The following is a 19,319-nucleotide window of genomic DNA, read 5'->3' as shown; positions in this document are numbered from 1 at the left end:
AGGTTACGGACACGTCAAAACCCGGAAGTACCAGAACGCAATCCACGCATGCACAGACGCCGCTGCAGGTTGCGAACATGCCTCCTGCACGGATCACGTTCGCAACCTGAGCGTCCACTGTAGTCACTACAGTGGTACCTCGGGTTAATAACTTAATTCGTTCTGGAGGTCCATTCTTAACCTGAAACTGTTCTTAACCTGAAGCACCGCTTTACCTAATGGGGCCTCCCACTGCCACCGTGCCGCCGTGCGATTTCTGTTCTCATCCTGAAGCAAAGGTCTTAACCTGAGATACTATTTCTGGGTTAGCAGAGTCTGTAACCTGAAGCATCTGTAACCTGAAGCGTCTGTAACCCGAGGTACCACTGTAGTAGCACCTCTGTCCCACCCAGCATTGGACTGCAAGGTCACCTGAAGTCCTTTGAGCTTCTGTGATCTCCCAGAATCCCGCTTCACTGCTGGTGGTGGGCTGGTGAAAGGTTATGGTTTGAGCTTCCTAGTTGCGCTTCAAACCAGGATCGGTGCCAGCAGGTCCCAGAATCCTTAGGGAAGAATCCTTTGAGCCCAAACTTTCCAGCAGGTCCTCTCACTGATGGGCCCTCCTTTAAAAATAAATGCCTGGTGCTCTGATCTCTGCCGGGTCTAGCTGGGAACAGCCGCTGTTTAAGATTTCCACAATGACCCTGGAATTGATTCACCCCAGGGCATTGTGGGAAAGTTAAATGGCAGGTAGACCACCTGCTCAGAGTGCTGGCAGTCCATTGCTGCATGGGCCTGTGACTTTTCCCCTCACCCTGCGTTTCCTGTGGGAATTTAGTTCCCATTTAGCAGAGTTTTGCAGAAGACAGCCCTGGGTCCCACTCAGGAAAGCAATTAAAGGCATAACAAATAGAGACACCTTCCAAGAAATGTGGACCCCTTTCTTTAAACAAAATCAAGACCTTCTTATACCAACCGCTCAATGTTCTCAGTGAATGGGTTACATAAAGTAATGTTTGTTGAATGTGAAGTCTATATCTAGAGACAATCAAACACCATTAAACTTACTGCTGGGCGTTTAATAGTTATTGCATTTGTTTAAAAATCAATTTTAAAAAATCAATTAAATTAAAAATTGTTTTTAAAAAAGGCAGCCCTCGGTCGTCTGACACTTTAATTCTCTCTTTCCCACCTATAAAAACTATGCAAGACACTCTCTTTTTAAATTTAAATAACATATGACTTCATGTACTTGCACTGGCAGATTAAATACAGTGGTACCTCGGGTTAAGTACTTAATTCGTTCCGGAGGTTTGTTCTTAACCTGAAACTGTTTTTAACCTGAAGCACCACTTTAGCTAATGGGGCCTCCTGCTGCTGCCGCGCTGCCGGAGCACGATTTCTGTTCTCATCCTGAAGCAAAGTTCTTAACCTGAAGCATTATTTCTGAGTTAGCGGAGTCTGTAACCTGAAGCGTATGTAACCTGAAGCGTATGTAACCTGAGATACCACTGTATACAATTCAGGTTAAGTTGCTAAAATATCTTACGTAGATTTGCATCTAAGGCTAACTAACATTCACACACCGAATGGTACTCTGGCTCTGAGGCAGGCAGCAACAAACCTGCTGCTCTGTTAGGACTGTTCAACTAACTGCCATAACTATACCAACTGCCACAACTGCCACAGAGTGTATGACGTCACAGAGTTCTACAGCGCCGGTTTTTGAAATCGGCGTTCTAGAGTAGAGCTTGTTTGGGACGAGAAAGGCAGATATTGAAAGCATTGAAATGATTCTCATTATTCTGATTCTGATTATTTGATTCTTTATGCAATTTCAGCCATAGATCTCAGGGTGGTTCTGTGACAAAGTGCATTGAATACGGCTTGGTAGATCCTTGTTAGCTGTTGCCATTTCCCTGAAGTGAGTGTGTCTCGCTTGCTGTTCCTCTGTGTGTCACTGCTTTTTTCAAATTGCATTTAGAACCTGCTGAACGATGACTGCACCACCGGGAGCGGTTCTGGGCTCCCCTTCCTCGTCCAAAGAACCGTGGCTCGACAGATCAGCCTGGTCGAATGTGTTGGTAAGCAGCAAGAAACCCGGTGTGCAAATTGTCACCAACCGAGAACTTCCTAACGCGTGTGAAAACAAAATCATATTTTCCAGCTCTCTCCTAAACTCTGGGCTCTCGAGCCATTCCTTAGCTCAGCATTGTGTGGAATTGCCATCACAGATAGCAAGCCCAAGAAATGTGGTGTTGTTCACACAGATTGTGCATTCAGTCCTGCTTAGGGAAGTTTTTAAAGTTTGATGTTTTGTCGCTTTCTAATTATTATTATTATTCTGTTGGGAGCCACCCAGAGTGGCTGGGGAAACCCAGCCAGATGGGCAGGGAAAAAATAATATATTATTATTATTATTATTATTATTATTATTATTATTATTATTATCAATTTCTGTGACAAAACACACCTCTGAATCAAACACCAGTTTGGCTTCAAATGCTTACCTTAAAGGTGAACTTAATTTGTTCATGTGTTCAAGGATGTTTGTTTTTTTTAAGCAAACATTTTGAAAACAGTTCAAAAAACTATTCCAGGGACTGCAGGGAAGAGACAGGAGTTGCTGTCATGAGAGTTGGGCTTCTACACTTTTTACAGTGACTGAACTGGTACCTTCAGAACCGCTTTATCCATCACTCATTTTTGTGAGGAAAAATTACATGTGTATTGACAGCAAAAAGGCATCTTCTAAACGTCGTCTGTCTCTCATGCTCAGTTATGCAACTGACACCCTTCCAGTTTTCGGTTCAGGACAGAAAACCCCATGCTCAAAGCCCAGATCCAATTAGCACATTTGATATGTGTTAAGTTGTGGGTTGACATAGCAGACGACACAGCGATTTCTCCAAGTAGCTCTTTATTTCGTAAGCTGGAATAGAACTGAACTGCAAACAGCTCAGCCGGCCTGCTTTTATAGGCAGCCGGCTGTCAACATTGTAACAACAACAGCCCAGAGTTCCCGCCTAAAATAACTGACGCGGACCTGAGGGAAAACTATCGACAGACCTGAGTGAAAACTATATACAGTATCCCCCTGCTGGCCCAGGGTGAAACTTCACTACATAACACCCCTCCCCACCGAGATAAGGCGTTAGTTACAATCGTAATGGTTTCCTTATATACAGCACTACGCGTAATGGTTCAATTAGGCACAAAAGCATATCGGTTACATTTCCCATACTTAGACCAACAGTGATACCTGTCCAACAACATAGTCCTTTAAATAAGTTGGGCGCTTGGGAACTCTGCCAGACCGCCGGGGACTGGTAGCCAAGTCCGGAGGGCCACACAGTTCTTGCTGAGGCTGTGGTGCGACCCTAGATGGCGTTGGAACCAACTCCCCTGGATCCGCTGCTGTGGGTGGAGCCTCCGCAAGTGGAGTGGTCTGAGTCTGTGGTAAGTCTGGCAGACCCTCTGAAGTGGCTTGGTTCGGCTCCACGCTGGCAGTTTGCGAGGGAGGTGTAGGTGGGGCCTCGCCATCTGTACGTGTCTCTTCTGGAGCCGCAAGCGCAGTTGGGGGCACCTCGGTAGTGTCCAAGTCCCCAACCCTGCGCCTAAGCTGGTCTATGTGCCGTCGCCACAAGCGTCCGTCTTCGAGTGCCACCTGGTACGAGCGAGGTCCAGTGACTCCCACTACTGTGGCTGGCACCCAAGGAATGTCCCCCACATAGTTCCGGGCAAAGACCTGGTTTCCTGGGACAAATGACCGTGGCGCGTTGGCACAGCCTGGTGGTTCAGCCACGGCAAAGTCCGGGTGTAGCCGGTCGAGCGGTGACCTGAGGCGGCGGCCCATAAGCAGTTCAGCAGGACTCCTCCCTGTGGCCGCATGAGGGGTGATGTGTTGCACGAACAAGTATTCGGTGACCCGCTCATGCCAGTCTCCCCGGTCCAGGCGCGCCAGTGCCTCTTTTGCTGAGCGCACCATTCTTTCCGCTTGCCCGTTGCTGGATGGATGAAAGGGTGCCGTTAGGGCATGGCGGATGCCCAGTCCCAAAAGATACCGCTCAAACGTGCCTGACGTGAACTGTGGTCCGTTGTCAGAGACAAGGACATCAGGACACCCATGCGTTGCAAACAGGCCTCGCAGCACCCGGATGACAGCTTCGGTAGTGGTGGAGGGCATCAGGGCGACCTCCAGCCATTTGGAATAGGCGTCCACCACTACCATAAAGGTCCGGCCGTGAAAGGGGCCAGCCAGATCAATGTGCACCCTCGACCAGGGTGTCTTTGGCGTCTCCCAGGTGTGTCCCTTAGCTGCCGGTGGTGCAGGCCTCGACTCTTGGCACGCTTGACAGGCGGACACCCAGGCAGTGATGGCATCGTCCATATTAGGCCACCAGACGTAACACCGAGCCAACGCCTTCATTTTGACAATTCCCGGGTGGCCAACGTGCAGAGCCTCCAGGACGCGCTGACGGAGTCCCTGGGGAATCACGACGCGGTCTCCCCACAGCAGACAGCCGCGATGAGCTGAGAGTTCATGTTGTCTGGTTGCGAAGGGCTGGAACTCCGATGCAAAAGGCCCTTGTGGCCACCCCCTCCACACCCAGTTGAGCACCCGGCTGATGGTGCGATCCTGGGCAGACGCGGAGGCCACAGTGGCAGCTGATACAGGCGCTGCCGGAAGATCCTCAATCAGAAGGAGCGATGAAGCTGGAGCCGGGTCTTCCACAAATGCTGGAAGAGGGCAACGGCTGAGGGCGTCGGCATGGCCCATCGATTTCCCCGGGCGATGGATGAGCCGGTAGTGGTAGGCAGCCAGGAAAACAGTCCATCGCAGCATGCGTGGCGAGAGGACCGGTGGAGTTGGACGATCACCGGCGAGGAGGCCCAGGAGTGGCTTGTGGTCAGTGATGAGGTCAAAAGTCCTGCCATAGAGGTATTCATGGAACCTCTTCACTCCAGCCACAAGTGCCAATGCCTCCTTGTCGAGCTGGCTGTAATTCCGTTCCGTCAGAGATAGTGTCCTGGAAAAGTAGGCGAGCGGTGCTTCTCTTCCATCTGGAAAACGGTGACTAAGGACAGCACCGATGCCAAAAGGTGAGGCGTCGCAGGCAAGGACCAGCGGCCTGGATTCACTGTACTGTACCAGCACACTGTCTGATGAAAGGAGAGCCTTAACCGCGTTGAAGGCCGCCGTCTCCCGATGACCCCAGGCCCAAGGCGTCTTTGTACTAAGGAGTCGGTGAAGAGGCTCAGCCACTGTGGCTTTGTGGGGCAGGAACATGTTATAAAAGTTCAGCAGCCCCAGGAACGCCTGCAACTCCGTCTTGTTCTTTGGGGTGGGGGCCTGCTGGATAGCGCGGATCTTGGATGTGGTCGGGTGAAGGCCGGAGGCATCGATAAGATAGCCCAGGAACTCTACCTGTGGAACGGCAATCTGGCACTTCTCCCTCTTTACCTTGAGCCCGGCCTCTTGGAACCTGGTCAGCACGGCACGGAGGCGCTCGAACAGCTGCTGGTGTGAGTCTGCAGACACCAAGACGTCATCAAAATATGGTACCACGCCCGGAAACCCTTGCAGGAGACGCTCCATAAGGCTTTGGAAAATGCCAGGAGCCACACTCACCCCGAACTGCAACCGGCGGCAACGGAATGCCCCCCGGTGGGTGACGATCGTCTGGGCTTCAGCAGTGGCATCATCGACTGGCAGTTGTTGATAGGCTTGGGCAAGGTCCAGCTTAGCGAAGACCTTACCCTCACCCAGGGAATGCAGCAGGTGTTGGACAACAGGAACCGGATAAGCGTGCTGCTGAAGTGCCTTGTTGATCGTGCACTTGTAGTCAGCGCAGATTCTCACCGACCCATCTGGCTTGACAGGCGTGACGATGGGGGTTTCCCACTTGGCGTGGTCAACCGGCTCCAAAACTCCTTGGGCGATCAGTTTGTCCAGTTGTTCGTCCACCTTAGCCTTGAGAGCAAAGGGAACCCGGCGTGGCTTTAGCTTGATGGGGGCGACTTGTGGATCAAGGCTAAAGGAGATGGGCGTACCTGTATATTGCCCCAAGGTGCCGTCAAAAACCTCGGCAAAGTCTTTGACCAGACCCTCAGTCTCTGCGTTAGAGATGCAGTTGATGCCGGTGACTTCCAGGCCGAGGGCATCAAACCAGTCTAGCCCTAGGAGGCTTGGCCGCTGACCTTCAACCACCACCAACCGGAGCAGGCCCGAAAAATCCTTGAAGGCAATCCGGAACCGGCCAACGCCTACCACGGGAATGTCGTTTCCCTGGTAGTCTCTCAGGTGTACGCGGTGAGAGTCGAGTTGCCTTTTGGACACTCTGGGTACCAGTCTTTTGATGGTGCTCCACGACACGATGGACAGGGCAGACCCGGTGTCGATCTCCATGTCACATGGAGCTCCTTCAATGAGCACCGTGACATTCAGCTTGCATCGCGTAGGCGAGTCGGTTTGGCCAATCGTGGTTCCAGACGGGCAGCGGCAGTTGGTGAGAGCGAAACAACTTTCCTTGGCAGACTGGAGTGAAGGCTTGGACTTGCGAGTCGATGAAGGGGGGGTGTCAGACGGAGCCGATCGGCAGACCTTAGCGATGTGGCCCCTTCTGGAACACTTCCTACAGATGGCGTCTCTGAATCGACACTTGGCACGGGAATGGTTGCCTCCGCAGCCGGCACATTCCGGTTGGCCCTTGGACTTCTGTTGGAACTTCCTGTGCTCCCGCTTTGTCTGGTGCACGTCATCGCCTTCACTGGAGGATGCCTCATCACTGCTGGCCTCTTCATGATGCACCGGAACTGGCTCCCTAGCAAGACGCGGGCTGCTGCACTTGCGGATCTCCTGGGCGGAGCGTTCAGCAGCTTCTGAGGCCACAGCCTCCTCAATGGCTTTCTGCAGCGTGAGGTCTGGCTTGGCGAGGAGACGCCGTTGCAGATGGATGTCCCGGACCCCGCAGACGATTCGATCCATCAGGGCATCGTCTAAGTCTCGGAACTCACAGTGCATTGCGGCCTGTCGCAGGGCGGTGGTGTAGTTGTTGATTGACTCCCCCTCTGCCTGGTTCCAGTGGTAGAACGCATGGCGGGCAGCAATCTTGGACGGCTTTGGTGCGTAGTGGTTGCGGAGCTTCTCTTGGATCGTGTCCCATGGTGTTGCCTGGACTGCTTCGGGCGCAACCAATGCTCGGGCCGTCTCAAACACCTCAGGCCCACAGAGGCTGAGGAATAGGCCCCGCTTACGATCCTTTGATACTGCTGTCAGCTCGTTGGCTTGGAGGTAGCAGTCGAACCGAGCGAGGTAGGAATCCCATGATTCAGAGGCTGGCGCAAACGGCGGTAGAGGCACAAGTGAAGCCATGATTCCGATGCCGGCGTGAAGGGCGATGGATGGAACACAGTGCTCTAGCCAGAACAGTCAGCTCTGAATTGGTTCTGTCCAGTGATTTCGCTCAGTGATTTCGCTCTGTGATTCAGCTCAGTGATTCAGCTCAGTTCAGAGGCTGGCCGCATCTGGCTGTGCTCTGATGTTCATCCAGCCCATCCTCGTCGCCAGTGTTAAGTTGTGGGTTGACATAGCAGACGACACAGCGATTTCTCCAAGTAGCTCTTTATTTCGTAAGCTGGAATAGAACTGAACTGCAAACAGCTCAGCCGGCCTGCTTTTATAGGCAGCCGGCTGTCAACATTGTAACAACAACAGCCCAGAGTTCCCGCCTAAAATAACTGACGCGGACCTGAGGGAAAACTATCGACAGACCTGAGTGAAAACTATATACAGTATCCCCCTGCTGGCCCAGGGTGAAACTTCACTACATAACAATATGACCACACCTTGTGCTGCTGGCCTGTGATTTTCTTCATGCTGTGCAAGACCTCTATTTTAGGGGAATGGACTGTCCAGATTGTTTAACACAAGCAAAGGTTGCCAGTTTTGCAGATCACCAGGTCAGCTAGGGAGATAAACCAGGTCAGCTAGGGAGATCACCATTATTACCCTTTACGCAGGTGGCACTGTGGGTTAAACCACAGAGCTTAGGACTTGCCAATCAGAAGGTCGGCGGTTCGAATCCCCGCGATGGGGTGAGCTACCGTTGCTCGGTCTCTGCTCCTGCCAACCTAGCAGTTTGGAAGCACATCAAAGTGCAAGTAGATAAATAGGTACCGCTCCGGTGGGAAGGTAAACGGCGTTTCCGTGCGCTGCTCTGGTTCGCCAGAAGCGGCTTAGTCATGCTGGCCACATGACCCGGAAGCTGTACGCCGGCTCCCTCGGCCAGTAAAGCGAGATGAGCGCCGCAACCCCAGAGTCAGCCACAACTGGACCTAATGGTCAGGGGTCCCTTTACCTTTACCTTTATCTTTACCCCATGTTTGCCTCATGCTTAGGACTCGTCTGCTTTCTGCTATCTCTAGTAAGATGCATGAAGAGGTTGACCCTGGGTGCAGGGGCAGAGGACGGGGGGGGCAGTAGGGGCACCCCCCAGGTGTCATCACTGAGGGGGGTGACATACAGCACGCCGCCCACCCACGACTCCCAAGCCTACCCCGAGCCGTCGGGCAAAGGGGCAGAGCTGCGCTGCCTTGCCAGCGGCCTTCCCCCTTCCCCCTTCATTTTGACAGGGGGGCGAGGCTTCCCCCCCTCAGGAAGCAGCCCAGGAGGGGGGGCGGTGGTGCACCGCCCACCCACGACTCCCAAGCCTCTCCCGAGCTGTCAAAAGGAAGAGGGAAGGGAGGAAGGCTACTGGCAAAGCGGCGTGGCTCCCTAAGGGCTCACCCCCTGGAACGCTCACTGCGGTGCCCCTCTGGAACACTCGCCCCTCCTGCGTGGGACGTTTGCCCCGCCCCCATGGCTCCACCCCCATGCGCACAGCATGTGTGCCAAACCAGGTGCCGGAACAGCTAGCTCCGCCTCTGCCTGGGTGGCAATTCCCACATCGTCTCAGGCAAAAATGGATTCTGCATCGCAATGGCTGATGCCTGTGGCACAGGAAAGATAGATAGATAGATGATAGATAGATAGATAGATAGATAATAGATAGATAGATAGATAGATAGATAGATAGATAGATAGATAGATAGATGATAGATAGATAGATAGATAGATAGATAGATAGATAGATAGATGATAGATAGATGATAGATAGATAGATAGATAGATAGATAGATAGATAGATAGATAGATAGATAGATAGACTTTATTCGCATTAGCCAACGGCCATAGCAACATAAAACAAGCAATATATACAATTAAAAAGACAACAATGGGCAAAAATGGGTAAAAGGAAAGATGTATGCTAGCATTCTTTAGTGTATTTTTATGCACCAGCTCAGGATGATGAACCTAGATGGAGGTAAGCAAAACCTCGTGTGAAAACTGTCACCCCCACCCAACAGGCAAAGGACGATATGGGGAGGTGTGGCGTGCTACGTGGCATGGGGAAAATGTGGCGGTCAAGATCTTCTCGTCCCGGGATGAGCAGTCGTGGTTCCGTGAGACAGAGATCTACAACACAGTGCTGCTGAGGCATGACAACATCTTAGGTGAGCAAAAATGGGGCAGTTTTTCCAGAAATGTCAGCACAGATAAATCAGTATTGTCAATGCTTTTTTTTTTTTAGCCAGAGTGCAGTTCTGACACCTTTTATTTTTAAAAAAGCACTAAATATATATACAATGGAACCTTGGTTCTTGAATGCCTTGGTACTCGAACATTTCAGCTCCCGAACTTTGAAAACCCGGAAGTAAGTGTTTTGGCTTTTGAACATTTTTCAGAAGCCAAATGTCTGATGCAGCTGTCGGCTATTGTTTCCGGGGCACCTGCGCCATTCGGAAGCCGCGCCTTGGTTTTCGAACGTTTCAGAAGTCAAACAGACTTCGGGAATGGATTACATTCAAGAACCAAGGTACCACTGTATATAAAGTATTCAAAATTTACAATTTCTGAATTTTTCCATTCATTTCACTAACCAAGTAACGTGTACAGAAATGAATATACTAGGGCAAAGTGCATAAAAATGCGTGTGCTTGGGAAGATAACATACAGAAGTGCATTGTATTGGGGGGGAAATATGAATGTGCTTTGCAGAATGTATATATTGGGCAAAATTGCCACAAAAATCTGTATATTAGGAGAAATAAGCCCTAAAATGCTGGTGAATTTTAATAGGTGCTTTTGAAAACAGAAGTCACAATCCATTACGGAAAGGTTGAAAACTCCAGATTGGAAAAATGAAGAACTGAGCAGTATTTGTCCATCCTTACAGCACATCTCCTTTATTTTCTCCTCCTTCTGCCTCTGTGCAGTCACAGATAGCAAACCTGGGAGATGCCTCTGTTTAGAATCGTGAAGAATGAGTTTGAGGCCTACTGCCAGTCATAGCAGAGAATTGGGGATAATGGGCTGTGCGTCTAACAGCATAGCATCTATTCTCAGTTCACCAATGCCCTCCTTCAGTTTTTACTCTTGTCTGCTCCTCCGCAATCCCTTCCTAGTTATCCTAGCTCAGGCATAGGCAAACTCGGCCCGCCAAATGTTCTGGGACTACAACTTCCATCATCCCTGACTACTGGTCCTGTTAGCTAGGGATGATGGGAGTTGTAGTCTCAAAACATCTGGAGGGCCGAATTTGCCTATGCCTGTCCTAGCTTCACCTTTTCCTGCTTCTCTCCCTTTCTCCTCCATCCTTCTTATTTCGCCCCCCCCCCCTAAAATTTCCTTAGGGCAAAACGGGCAGCCATTTTGCATTTCTTTCTGAAGCCCCTTGATCATTCATGCCCTTGTGTGGGGTCCACTCCTGATTTCTGCCCTCCTTCAACCGACCGCAGGATTCATTGCCTCCGACATGACCTCCAGGAACTCCAGCACCCAGCTGTGGCTGATCACCCACTACCATGAGCACGGCTCTCTCTACGACTACCTTCAGCACACGCCACTGGATGTGGAGAGCTGCCTGCTTTTCGCCAACTCCATCATCTGCGGCCTCCTCCATCTCCACGTGGAGATCTTTGGTACCCAGGGCAAGCCAGCCATTGCTCACCGGGACCTAAAGAGTAGGAACATCTTAGTCAAGAACAACAAGCAGTGCTGCATCGCTGATCTGGGTAAGTAGACTTTAGGTGCTGAGGTGGGACACTGGAAATGCTGGTCCAACCTCTGCTTAAGGAATTAGGAAGCTTTGGAGGGGAAGAAGAGAGTCATGGGGAAGTCTGACTCTCGCATCTTCCAAGGGATGAAAAAGAAAGGTAAAGGACCCCTGGATGGTTAAGTCCAGTCAAAGGCGACTATAGGGTTGTGGCGGTCATCTCGCTTTCAGGCCGAGGGAGCCGGCGTTTGTCCACAGACAGCTTTCCGGGTCATGTGGCCAGCATGACTAAACCGCTTCTGGCGCAAAGGAAACCAAAGCACATGGAAACGCTGTTTATCTTCCCACTGCCTTGGTACCTATTTATCTACTTGCACTGGTGTGCTTTCAAACTGCTAGGTGGGCAGGAGCTGGGACAGAGCAACGGGAGCTCAACCCGTCACAGGGTTTCTAACCGCCGACCTTCTGATCGGCAAGCCCAAGATGCTCAGTGGTTTAGACCACAGCACCACCCGCGCCCCCTTTCCAAGTGATTACACACAAGTGGGCACACAGAAAGGCAGGCAGGTGGGCTGCTAGCCAGGGGCGGAGCTACGTGCCCCAGCACCATGGGATGGGGCTAGCTGCCAGCACGGCGAGTGGGGGGGCACTGTTTGCCACCTGCGCCAGTGTCAACCCTAGCGGCATGCAGCGAGCATCCGGGGTGCTGCCCATGCCACAAGCAGGGGGGGTGGCATGGTGATGTCACCTGCCGTCATGGCTGATACCCAGTGCACACCACAGACCCCCCACCCGCCTTCCTCCATCAGTGCTGCCAGCCACTCCAAGCCAGAATGGAGAGGTGTGGTTTTCATGTAGGGATGTGAATAGTTGCTAGGTGAGGGTATATTTATTGGCTATTATCCTTCCTCGTGTTTGTGAGTCCAGCAGAGTGTGTCCCTTTGCAGCTTAAAAGGGAAGCTTAAATAGGCTAGTTTTAGCCTTTTAGCAATCCAGGGTGCTTTAAGGCAGACTGGATTCTCCTGCTATTCCCCCCCTTTCCCCCTCCCTTAAAACAATAATCACACAAACAGTCTTGTAAAATGTGAAAATAACATTTACTCACTCAGAATACTTGTTGATGAGTAACAAATACTGTGGTACCTCGGGTTACATACGCTTCAGGTTACATATGCTTCAGGTTACACACTCTGCTAACTCAGAAATAGTGCTTCGGGTTAAGAACTTTGCTTCAGGATAAGAACAGAAATCGGGCTCTGGCGGTGCGGCGGCAGCAGGAGGCCTCATTAGCTAAAGTGGTGCTTCAGGTTAAGAACCGTTTCAGGTTAAGAACGGACCTCTGGAACGAATTAAGTACTTAACCCGAGGTATCACTGTACAGCAGCTTTGTTCAGACAGACTTAAAACAGTAATTCAGTTACTAGTATATGCTTTAGTCTTAGCATAAGTTGGGCGGATGTTGTAACAGGTTCATCAGTTGCCATCATAGACCAGCATTCTTCTAACCATTGGCACTGTTTCTCCCTCAGGTCTGGCAGTTATGCATTCCCAGAGCAGCGACTACTTGGACATTGGCAACAACCCAAGGGTGGGCACAAAACGTTACATGGCGCCTGAAGTTTTAGATGAACAGATTCAAATGGACCGCTTTGAATCCTTCAAGCGGACCGACATTTGGGCATATGGCCTCGTCCTCTGGGAGGTAGCCCGGAGAACTGTCGTTAACGGTAAGGGGACCATTAATTCAAGGTTCAAATATAATGAAGTTGTTTCGTCAATCCCACTCTTTTTACGATGGCCATAAATGACTTCTTTCTGACTCCCTAGCCCTGAGATGGGTTACCTGTGGCTGTCCATATGTTGTTGGACTGCTGGCTCCTCAACCTTGTCCTAAGCCATAGCATGTGGCTTGTTTTCCAAGCTTTTCTCTAAAAACATGTTAAGCATTTTTAACCAGTTCATTACCCAAAAGGGCTCCCGGAGTGACTTACATCAGATCAGCAAAAGCAGTAACAGTCCCTGCTGTCTTATTAGATCAGGGACTCGGCTATACAGCTGCAAATCAAACCTTTTAAGTGTGTTGTAAGGTGCGTTACACAAATGTGACACTACATGGCAATAGTGAGCTATGGTACATTCAATATATTTTTCAAAGTGTTTTTGTTTTTTTAAAGCTTTCTCGCAAGGTTTTTTATACAGTGGTGCCTCGCAAGACAAAATTAATTCGTTCCGTGAGTCTCTTCGTCTTGCGGTTTTTTCGTCTTGCGAAGCACGGCTATTAGCGGATTAGCGCTATTAGCGGCTTAGCGGCTATTAGTGGCTTAGCGGCTTAGAAAAAGGAGGGGGGAAGGAAAAAAACTCGCAAGAACTCGCAAGACGTTTCGTCTTGCGAAGCAAGCCCATAGGGAAATTCGTCTTGCGAAGCACCTCAAAAAACCGAAAACTCTTTCGTCTAGCGAGTTTTTCGTCTTGCGAGGCATTCGTCTTGCGGGGCACCACTGTATGTGTCTAGATTCGTCCCAGGACATCCAAAGTCCCATCTGGACTCGCCTCTCCCCCCCCCGCCAGCAAATACCTCTGGAAAGTTCTGTCTCCATCCCACAGCAATTGACCATGTGCATTTTACCATTCTATGCAGTGCTTGGCTTCTGGTACGATGCCTCTCTCCTCTGCTGGAGGCAGCATGCCTCTGAACATCAGTGGCTGGGACTCGGAGGTGTGGAGAATGCTGTTGTGCTTAAATCCTGCTTGCAGGTGTCTCATAGGGGCACCCGGTTCGTGTGCTCTATGGGTCTTCATCTGTCCCTGGCCAGAGTCCCGTGGAGTGCTGTGCGCCCGGCTTTGCAATCTCCAATGATCAGCTGAATGTTGGCATTTTGCAAGTTGTGCCTTTTCCTGCACGGGTTTTGTTTCAAACCATGCGGGCAAAAAACAGGTCCGTCCCCCACAAATCATGCTGGCATGTGATTGAAAGGTGGGTGGGTCAGGGAGATCAAGATCTGGCTCTCCTAGCCAGATCCAGTTTCCCGCCCCTGCTGTAACATCTCACACAGCCAGCCTGTCTGTCTAAATTGTCAATTTAGGATTGAAAATAGCAGCTGCAGCCAGAGAATGCAAAGGGGAGGACAACTATACACCACCATCTCCCTTTGCATTTCGCTCCCTGCACAGAAATAATCACTAATCAGGCTTGTTAATGCGAAGGCTTTTGGCTGGTCTAGTTGGATGGAGGCTTCTCTTTTATTTTCCTTTTCCACGCGAATGATTAGCTGTAAATTATAAACACTGTAATCTAGTGTCAGCGCCAGGCTTACTGATTAAAGGGACCATTAGACTCAATCAGCACTTTGTTTGTTCAGCTCTGATTAGGAAACAAGCAGCATCGGCAGCTCAGCCTGGCAATGGGCCACGTCCAGGGAACTTCTGCTATCCCCCAGCCAATGCTGCAGGGGAATCGCAGCAAAGCCATTCCTGTCTTCGTAAGGATGCAGAGGCCTCCGAGAAACGGCTTCTTGTCCTGTTTCTCATGCATGTAGGAAAGGCCAGAACCCGATCTTCACTAGGCAGCTTTGCAGTGTGAAAAATGGTGCTGTGCAATTCTCATACCCTCCAATGTTTCTCCGAAGGAAATAGGGACATCCTGTTCCAGACCCTCCAACATTTATCCAGCGAAAGTTTTGTTGTTTAGTCGTGTCCGACTCTTCGTGACCCCCTGGACCAGAGCACGCCAGGCACTCCTGTGTTCCACTGCCTCCCGCAGTTTGGTCAAACTCATGCTGGTAGCTTTGAGAACACTGTCCAACCATCTCGTCCTCCGTTGTCCCCTTCTCCTTGTGCCCTCAATCCTTCCCAACATCAGGGTCTTTTCCAGGGAGTCTTCTCTTCTTATGAGGTGGCCAAAGTATTGGAGCCTCAGCTTCAGGATCTGTCCTTCCAGTGAGCACTCAGGGCTGATTTCCTTCAGAATGGATGCGTTTGATCTTCTTGCAGTCCATGGGACTCTCAAGAGTCTCCTCCAGCACCAGAATTCAAAAGCATCAATTCTTCGGCGATCAGCCTTCTTTATGGTCCAGCTCTCACTTCCATACATCACTACTGGGAAAACTGTAGCTTTAACTATACAGACCTTTGTTGGCAAGGTGATGTCTCTGCTTTTAACGTCCTAAGGAAAAGCGGGACATTCCAGGATCAAATCAGAAACCTGGATGGCTTCCGTAAATCCAGTACTGTGCCTGGAAAACAGGGACACTTGGAGGGTTTCCTGAATTTTGCAGTGCGTGCAGGTTCCCTGTAAATAATGGAATGATGTAGACGGAGATCTGGTGCAGCTGCTATTTGGTCTTCATGCAGGGAAGAACAGAGTCAAAAAGTAAGCGAATGCCAAATGAGAGACAGTGTGCTACTGGTGAGAGAGATGGGTTAGGACTGGGGAGACTTGAGTTCTGATCTCCCCTCCCCCCCCCCACATGGAAGTTATTTTGGGCAGCTTCTAGGCTGGTTGTTTATTGAGCATTCTTCCAGATAGATTTGTGTGGTGGTTACACAACATTGTCAGCTAGGGGTTGTTGTTCTGCACTTTACAACACAATTTCCCATCATTTGTCGTATCTTAATTGCACTGGAAGTTGCTAGATAACAGCGAGATATTGTACAACTCAGAAAACCCATCTGGAAGCATCTTAGATGAGCCTGGGCCAATCATTTTTTCATAGCCTAACAGACTTCACAAGGTTGTTATGACAATAAACTGTGGGTTGAGGGAGTCCCATGCGCACTGCCCTGAGCTCTTTGGAGAAAGGAGCTACATTATTTATTATTAGTAATAATAAACCCATCCCGATCTCTTGCCCATAGAGAAGGTATTGGAGGCACAATCTGCCTGATACTAAGGTCCAAGATTCAGAACCAGGCATCCTGAGATCATGACGTTTAGCTTGTTCCTGTGGCTTGGATTCTTCTCAGTTTACAATAATGCCAGCCAGGGTTCACCCTGACCTTTCCCAGTGGGGAATTTCTATTACAGGTGAAGCAGCAGTTTGCTAATTCTCAGCCCTACCTGCCCCCAGAAATGAGAGGCTGAAAAGAAAACACTTGTTAATTAAAAAGCAAAAAGAATCTCCTAGTCAAAGCGCAGATTGGTCGGGCTAATCCTATATCTCTCTTTTGGAATAGGCACTGCCCATTAATAAGCCTATTATATTCACAGTGCACGACCTTAATTGGATGCCTGTTAACTGTTAAGTGCCTAATGGGGCTATATGCCTGCACACATATGCCAGCAGAAACACACACAATCTCTACCAAATGTGGAGTCCTATACAAAAAATATAGAGAAATCCTTGCTTGCTTTGATTACTGCTTTGATGGGCCTGATCATCCACTGCCTTGACAGTTCTTTTTTTTAGTTATAGCAAGGCACAGTGTGACATTTCTCTGGGCATTGGGGCAATCAATATTTAAGAAACCCAGAAAACACCATGTCAGCGAGCCCCAAATGGTTAAAGTCTCCAGTGGTAAAGACATATGGAGCCAATTAGCATTGGAATGGATTAACAAACAAAAGACCAGCTGCCAGAGGTTCTAGGTGAGATGAGATTTTGGCCACCAGGTGGCGCCAAAGGCACAAGGCTTTGGGAACAATGAACCTGGCCTCTTGCCATTTGGTTGGCAACCCCTTGAAAATAACTTGTCAGAGCTGGAGACTAGTTTGAGCTTTGGGGGGGGGGTGGCTGCACCCTGGTCAGCTTTGCAGGACCATTGGCCCAGGTGACACTTCCTGCTGAGTTCTGCAACCAAATCTCTTTTTGTTATGGGGTTTTGTAAGCTTAGAGAAAAAGGCGATTCGTCGTTTTCTTTGGCGAACACTCGTAGCCGAGGAAGATTGTCCTCCATGAACACGGTTTTAAATGTGAGTCCGTCAGTGACTGTGGAGGCCAATTCTGGATCTACACGTCCTTCCACAGTGGGGACATTGGTTTCTGGGCGGGAGTTGATCATGGTGAGGGTTTGCCAAGCATGCCTTCCTCTTAGCACATTTCTCCCTTTTGTCCTGAGTTCGAGTGTCTTCAAAGACCATGACACCTTTGGAAAAGGCTGTTCTCCAGCTAGAGCGCTCACAGGCCAGTGTTTTCCAGTTGTCGGTGTTTCTACTACACTTTTTAGATTTGCCTTGAGAGAGTCTGAAATATACTCAGAGTCGCAAAGTGATTTCATGCTCTTTATTCAGCTCATAGTGGTGAGGAGGAATGAATGAAAGTCTCCTCAAAGTATCTGCTTTATATACATTATTTACACAATGGGCTGCACATGATTGGCTAATTCTGGAATTCTACTGTAAGCCAATCAGGTTGTGGATTCACTTATATCTGGAGCATGATTGGGTGGTTCCTGCCAACCAATCATACTGCTGCATTGTTCTAGGACCAATCAGACTGCTGAAATTTGGATCCTATTGTTCTAGGACCAATCAGACTGCTGCAATTTGGATCCTATTGTTCTAGGACCAATCAGACTGCTGCAATTTGGATCCTATTGTTCTAGGACCAATCAGACTGCTGCAGTTTGGATCCTATTCAACTCAGTACATAACAGAGTCTTTAAACCTCTTTTGTTGACCACCAGCATTACACTTTCCATATTTAAATTCAGAATAGAGTACCATGGTACCTCGGGTTATGTACGCTTCAGGTTACAGACTCCGCTAACCCAGAAATAGTACCTCAGGTTAAGAACTTTGCTTCAGGATGAGAACAGAAATCACATGGCAGCAGCGGGAGGCCCCATTAGCTAAAGTGGTGCTTCAGGTTAAGAACAGTTTCAGGTTAAGAATGGACCTCCAGAATGAATTAAGTTCTTAACCCGAGGTACCACTGTAGTTGTTTTGGGAGAGGATAACCAGGCTTCTTCCGCCCAAAGATATCCTGGGATATGTCAGTCTATATAGCAGAGCTTTCCAAACTTTTCATGTTGGTGGTGACACACTTTTTTAGACATGCATCATTTCACAACACAGTAATTCAGTTTTACTAGCAAAACAGGCGTTAAACTAACCCTTTTCCAGCCCTGGGAGGAGGGCAGGGAGCATTTGCAGGACACACCTATACACTGTGGCCAACACACTAATGTGTCAGCAAACCTGTTCAGCAGGGGGCCAGTCCACTGTCCCTCAGACCTTGTGGGGGGCCGGACTATATTTGGGCGGGGTGCAAGAGCACCACGAGCCTACCTGTGTCTTGCAAGTGGCAGGGGCTGGCGGATTTCCTGTTGCCATACAAACCACCCGTATTGTCAAATTGGGCTAGGGTGTGTGCAAATAGCAAAAGACTGTAATTTTGCACCCGCCAGCCATTGATTATTCCATGGCTTAATATCACTATTTGTCACTGCCTGCAGTAGATTACATGGACATGTTTTCCCCGTGATACAGGAACAAGATTAAGATATCAGTGCCATCAGCAATCACTGTGACAAGCTTACACCCAGCAAAGTTCAAAGCAGCTCTTTACAACTGCTGTAGCACGAGTCTTTTATGACCTTTTCCCTGCTAGTAGTTCTCAAAATAAATAAGTACCACTCCAGTGGGAAGGTAAATGGCGTTTCCGTGCACTGCTCTGGTTCGCCAGAAGCGGCTTAGTCATGCTGGCCACATGACCCGGAAGCTGTACGCCGGCTCCCTCGGCCAGTAAAGCAAGATGAGCGCCGCAACCCCAGAGTTGGCCACGACTGGACATGCGCCGCAGGTAGCAACAGAAAATATATCTGCTTGAACCCCTGCTCCCCACAAATCATTGCCTGTGTTTCAGGCTTTGAAAATCATCTCACAAAATCACAGCTAGTTTCTGGTAGGGCTGCAGGCATGGAGACCAACAGCAGGTGGCGCCAAAGCCAGTGACAGGTGATGCCATCCTAATTCTAGTCCCATCCCCCCTCCTTCTCTCTGCTGAGTTCCACAAGAAGCAACATTGAGACGGAGGAGGAGGAGGAATGTGACAAGCATTGCTACCCTCTCCACTGCTTGTTAGAAAAATGCAGGTAGGTGGGCCCTGTCTGAGCCGCCAGACTGAGGTTGGTGGGGCAATTCCCCAGTCAGCCACAGGGTCAGCAAACTTTTTCAGCAGGGAGCCGGTCCACTATCCCTCAGACCTTGTGGGGGGCCGGACTATTAAAAAAAAATGAACGAATTCCTATGCCCCACAAATAACCCAGAGATGCATTTTAAATAAAAGCACACATTCTACTCATGTA

At 49.7% G+C, this 19,319-nt stretch overlaps 1 protein-coding gene across 1 annotated transcript in view; it reads left to right on the top strand.

The window, feature by feature from the left end:
• ACVRL1 (activin A receptor like type 1) overlaps window positions 1-19,319 on the top strand; it is a 54,885-nt gene that overhangs the window by 20,755 nt on the left and 14,811 nt on the right. Inside the window, exons 5-8 of the mRNA XM_081849905.1 lie at window positions 1,964-2,063; window positions 9,388-9,534; window positions 10,819-11,094; window positions 12,605-12,802. Coding sequence (XP_081706031.1) covers window positions 1,964-2,063; window positions 9,388-9,534; window positions 10,819-11,094; window positions 12,605-12,802 — 721 coding nt within the window. The remainder of the gene's footprint in view (window positions 1-1,963; window positions 2,064-9,387; window positions 9,535-10,818; window positions 11,095-12,604; window positions 12,803-19,319) is intronic.

The sequence above is a fragment of the Podarcis erhardii genome (assembly GCF_964252035.2).
Source record: "Podarcis erhardii genome assembly, chromosome: 2".
NCBI lineage: Eukaryota > Metazoa > Chordata > Lepidosauria > Squamata > Lacertidae > Podarcis > Podarcis erhardii.
The sequence above is the reverse complement of the archived record's forward strand: the minus strand, read 5'-3'. Positions and strand labels throughout refer to the sequence as shown.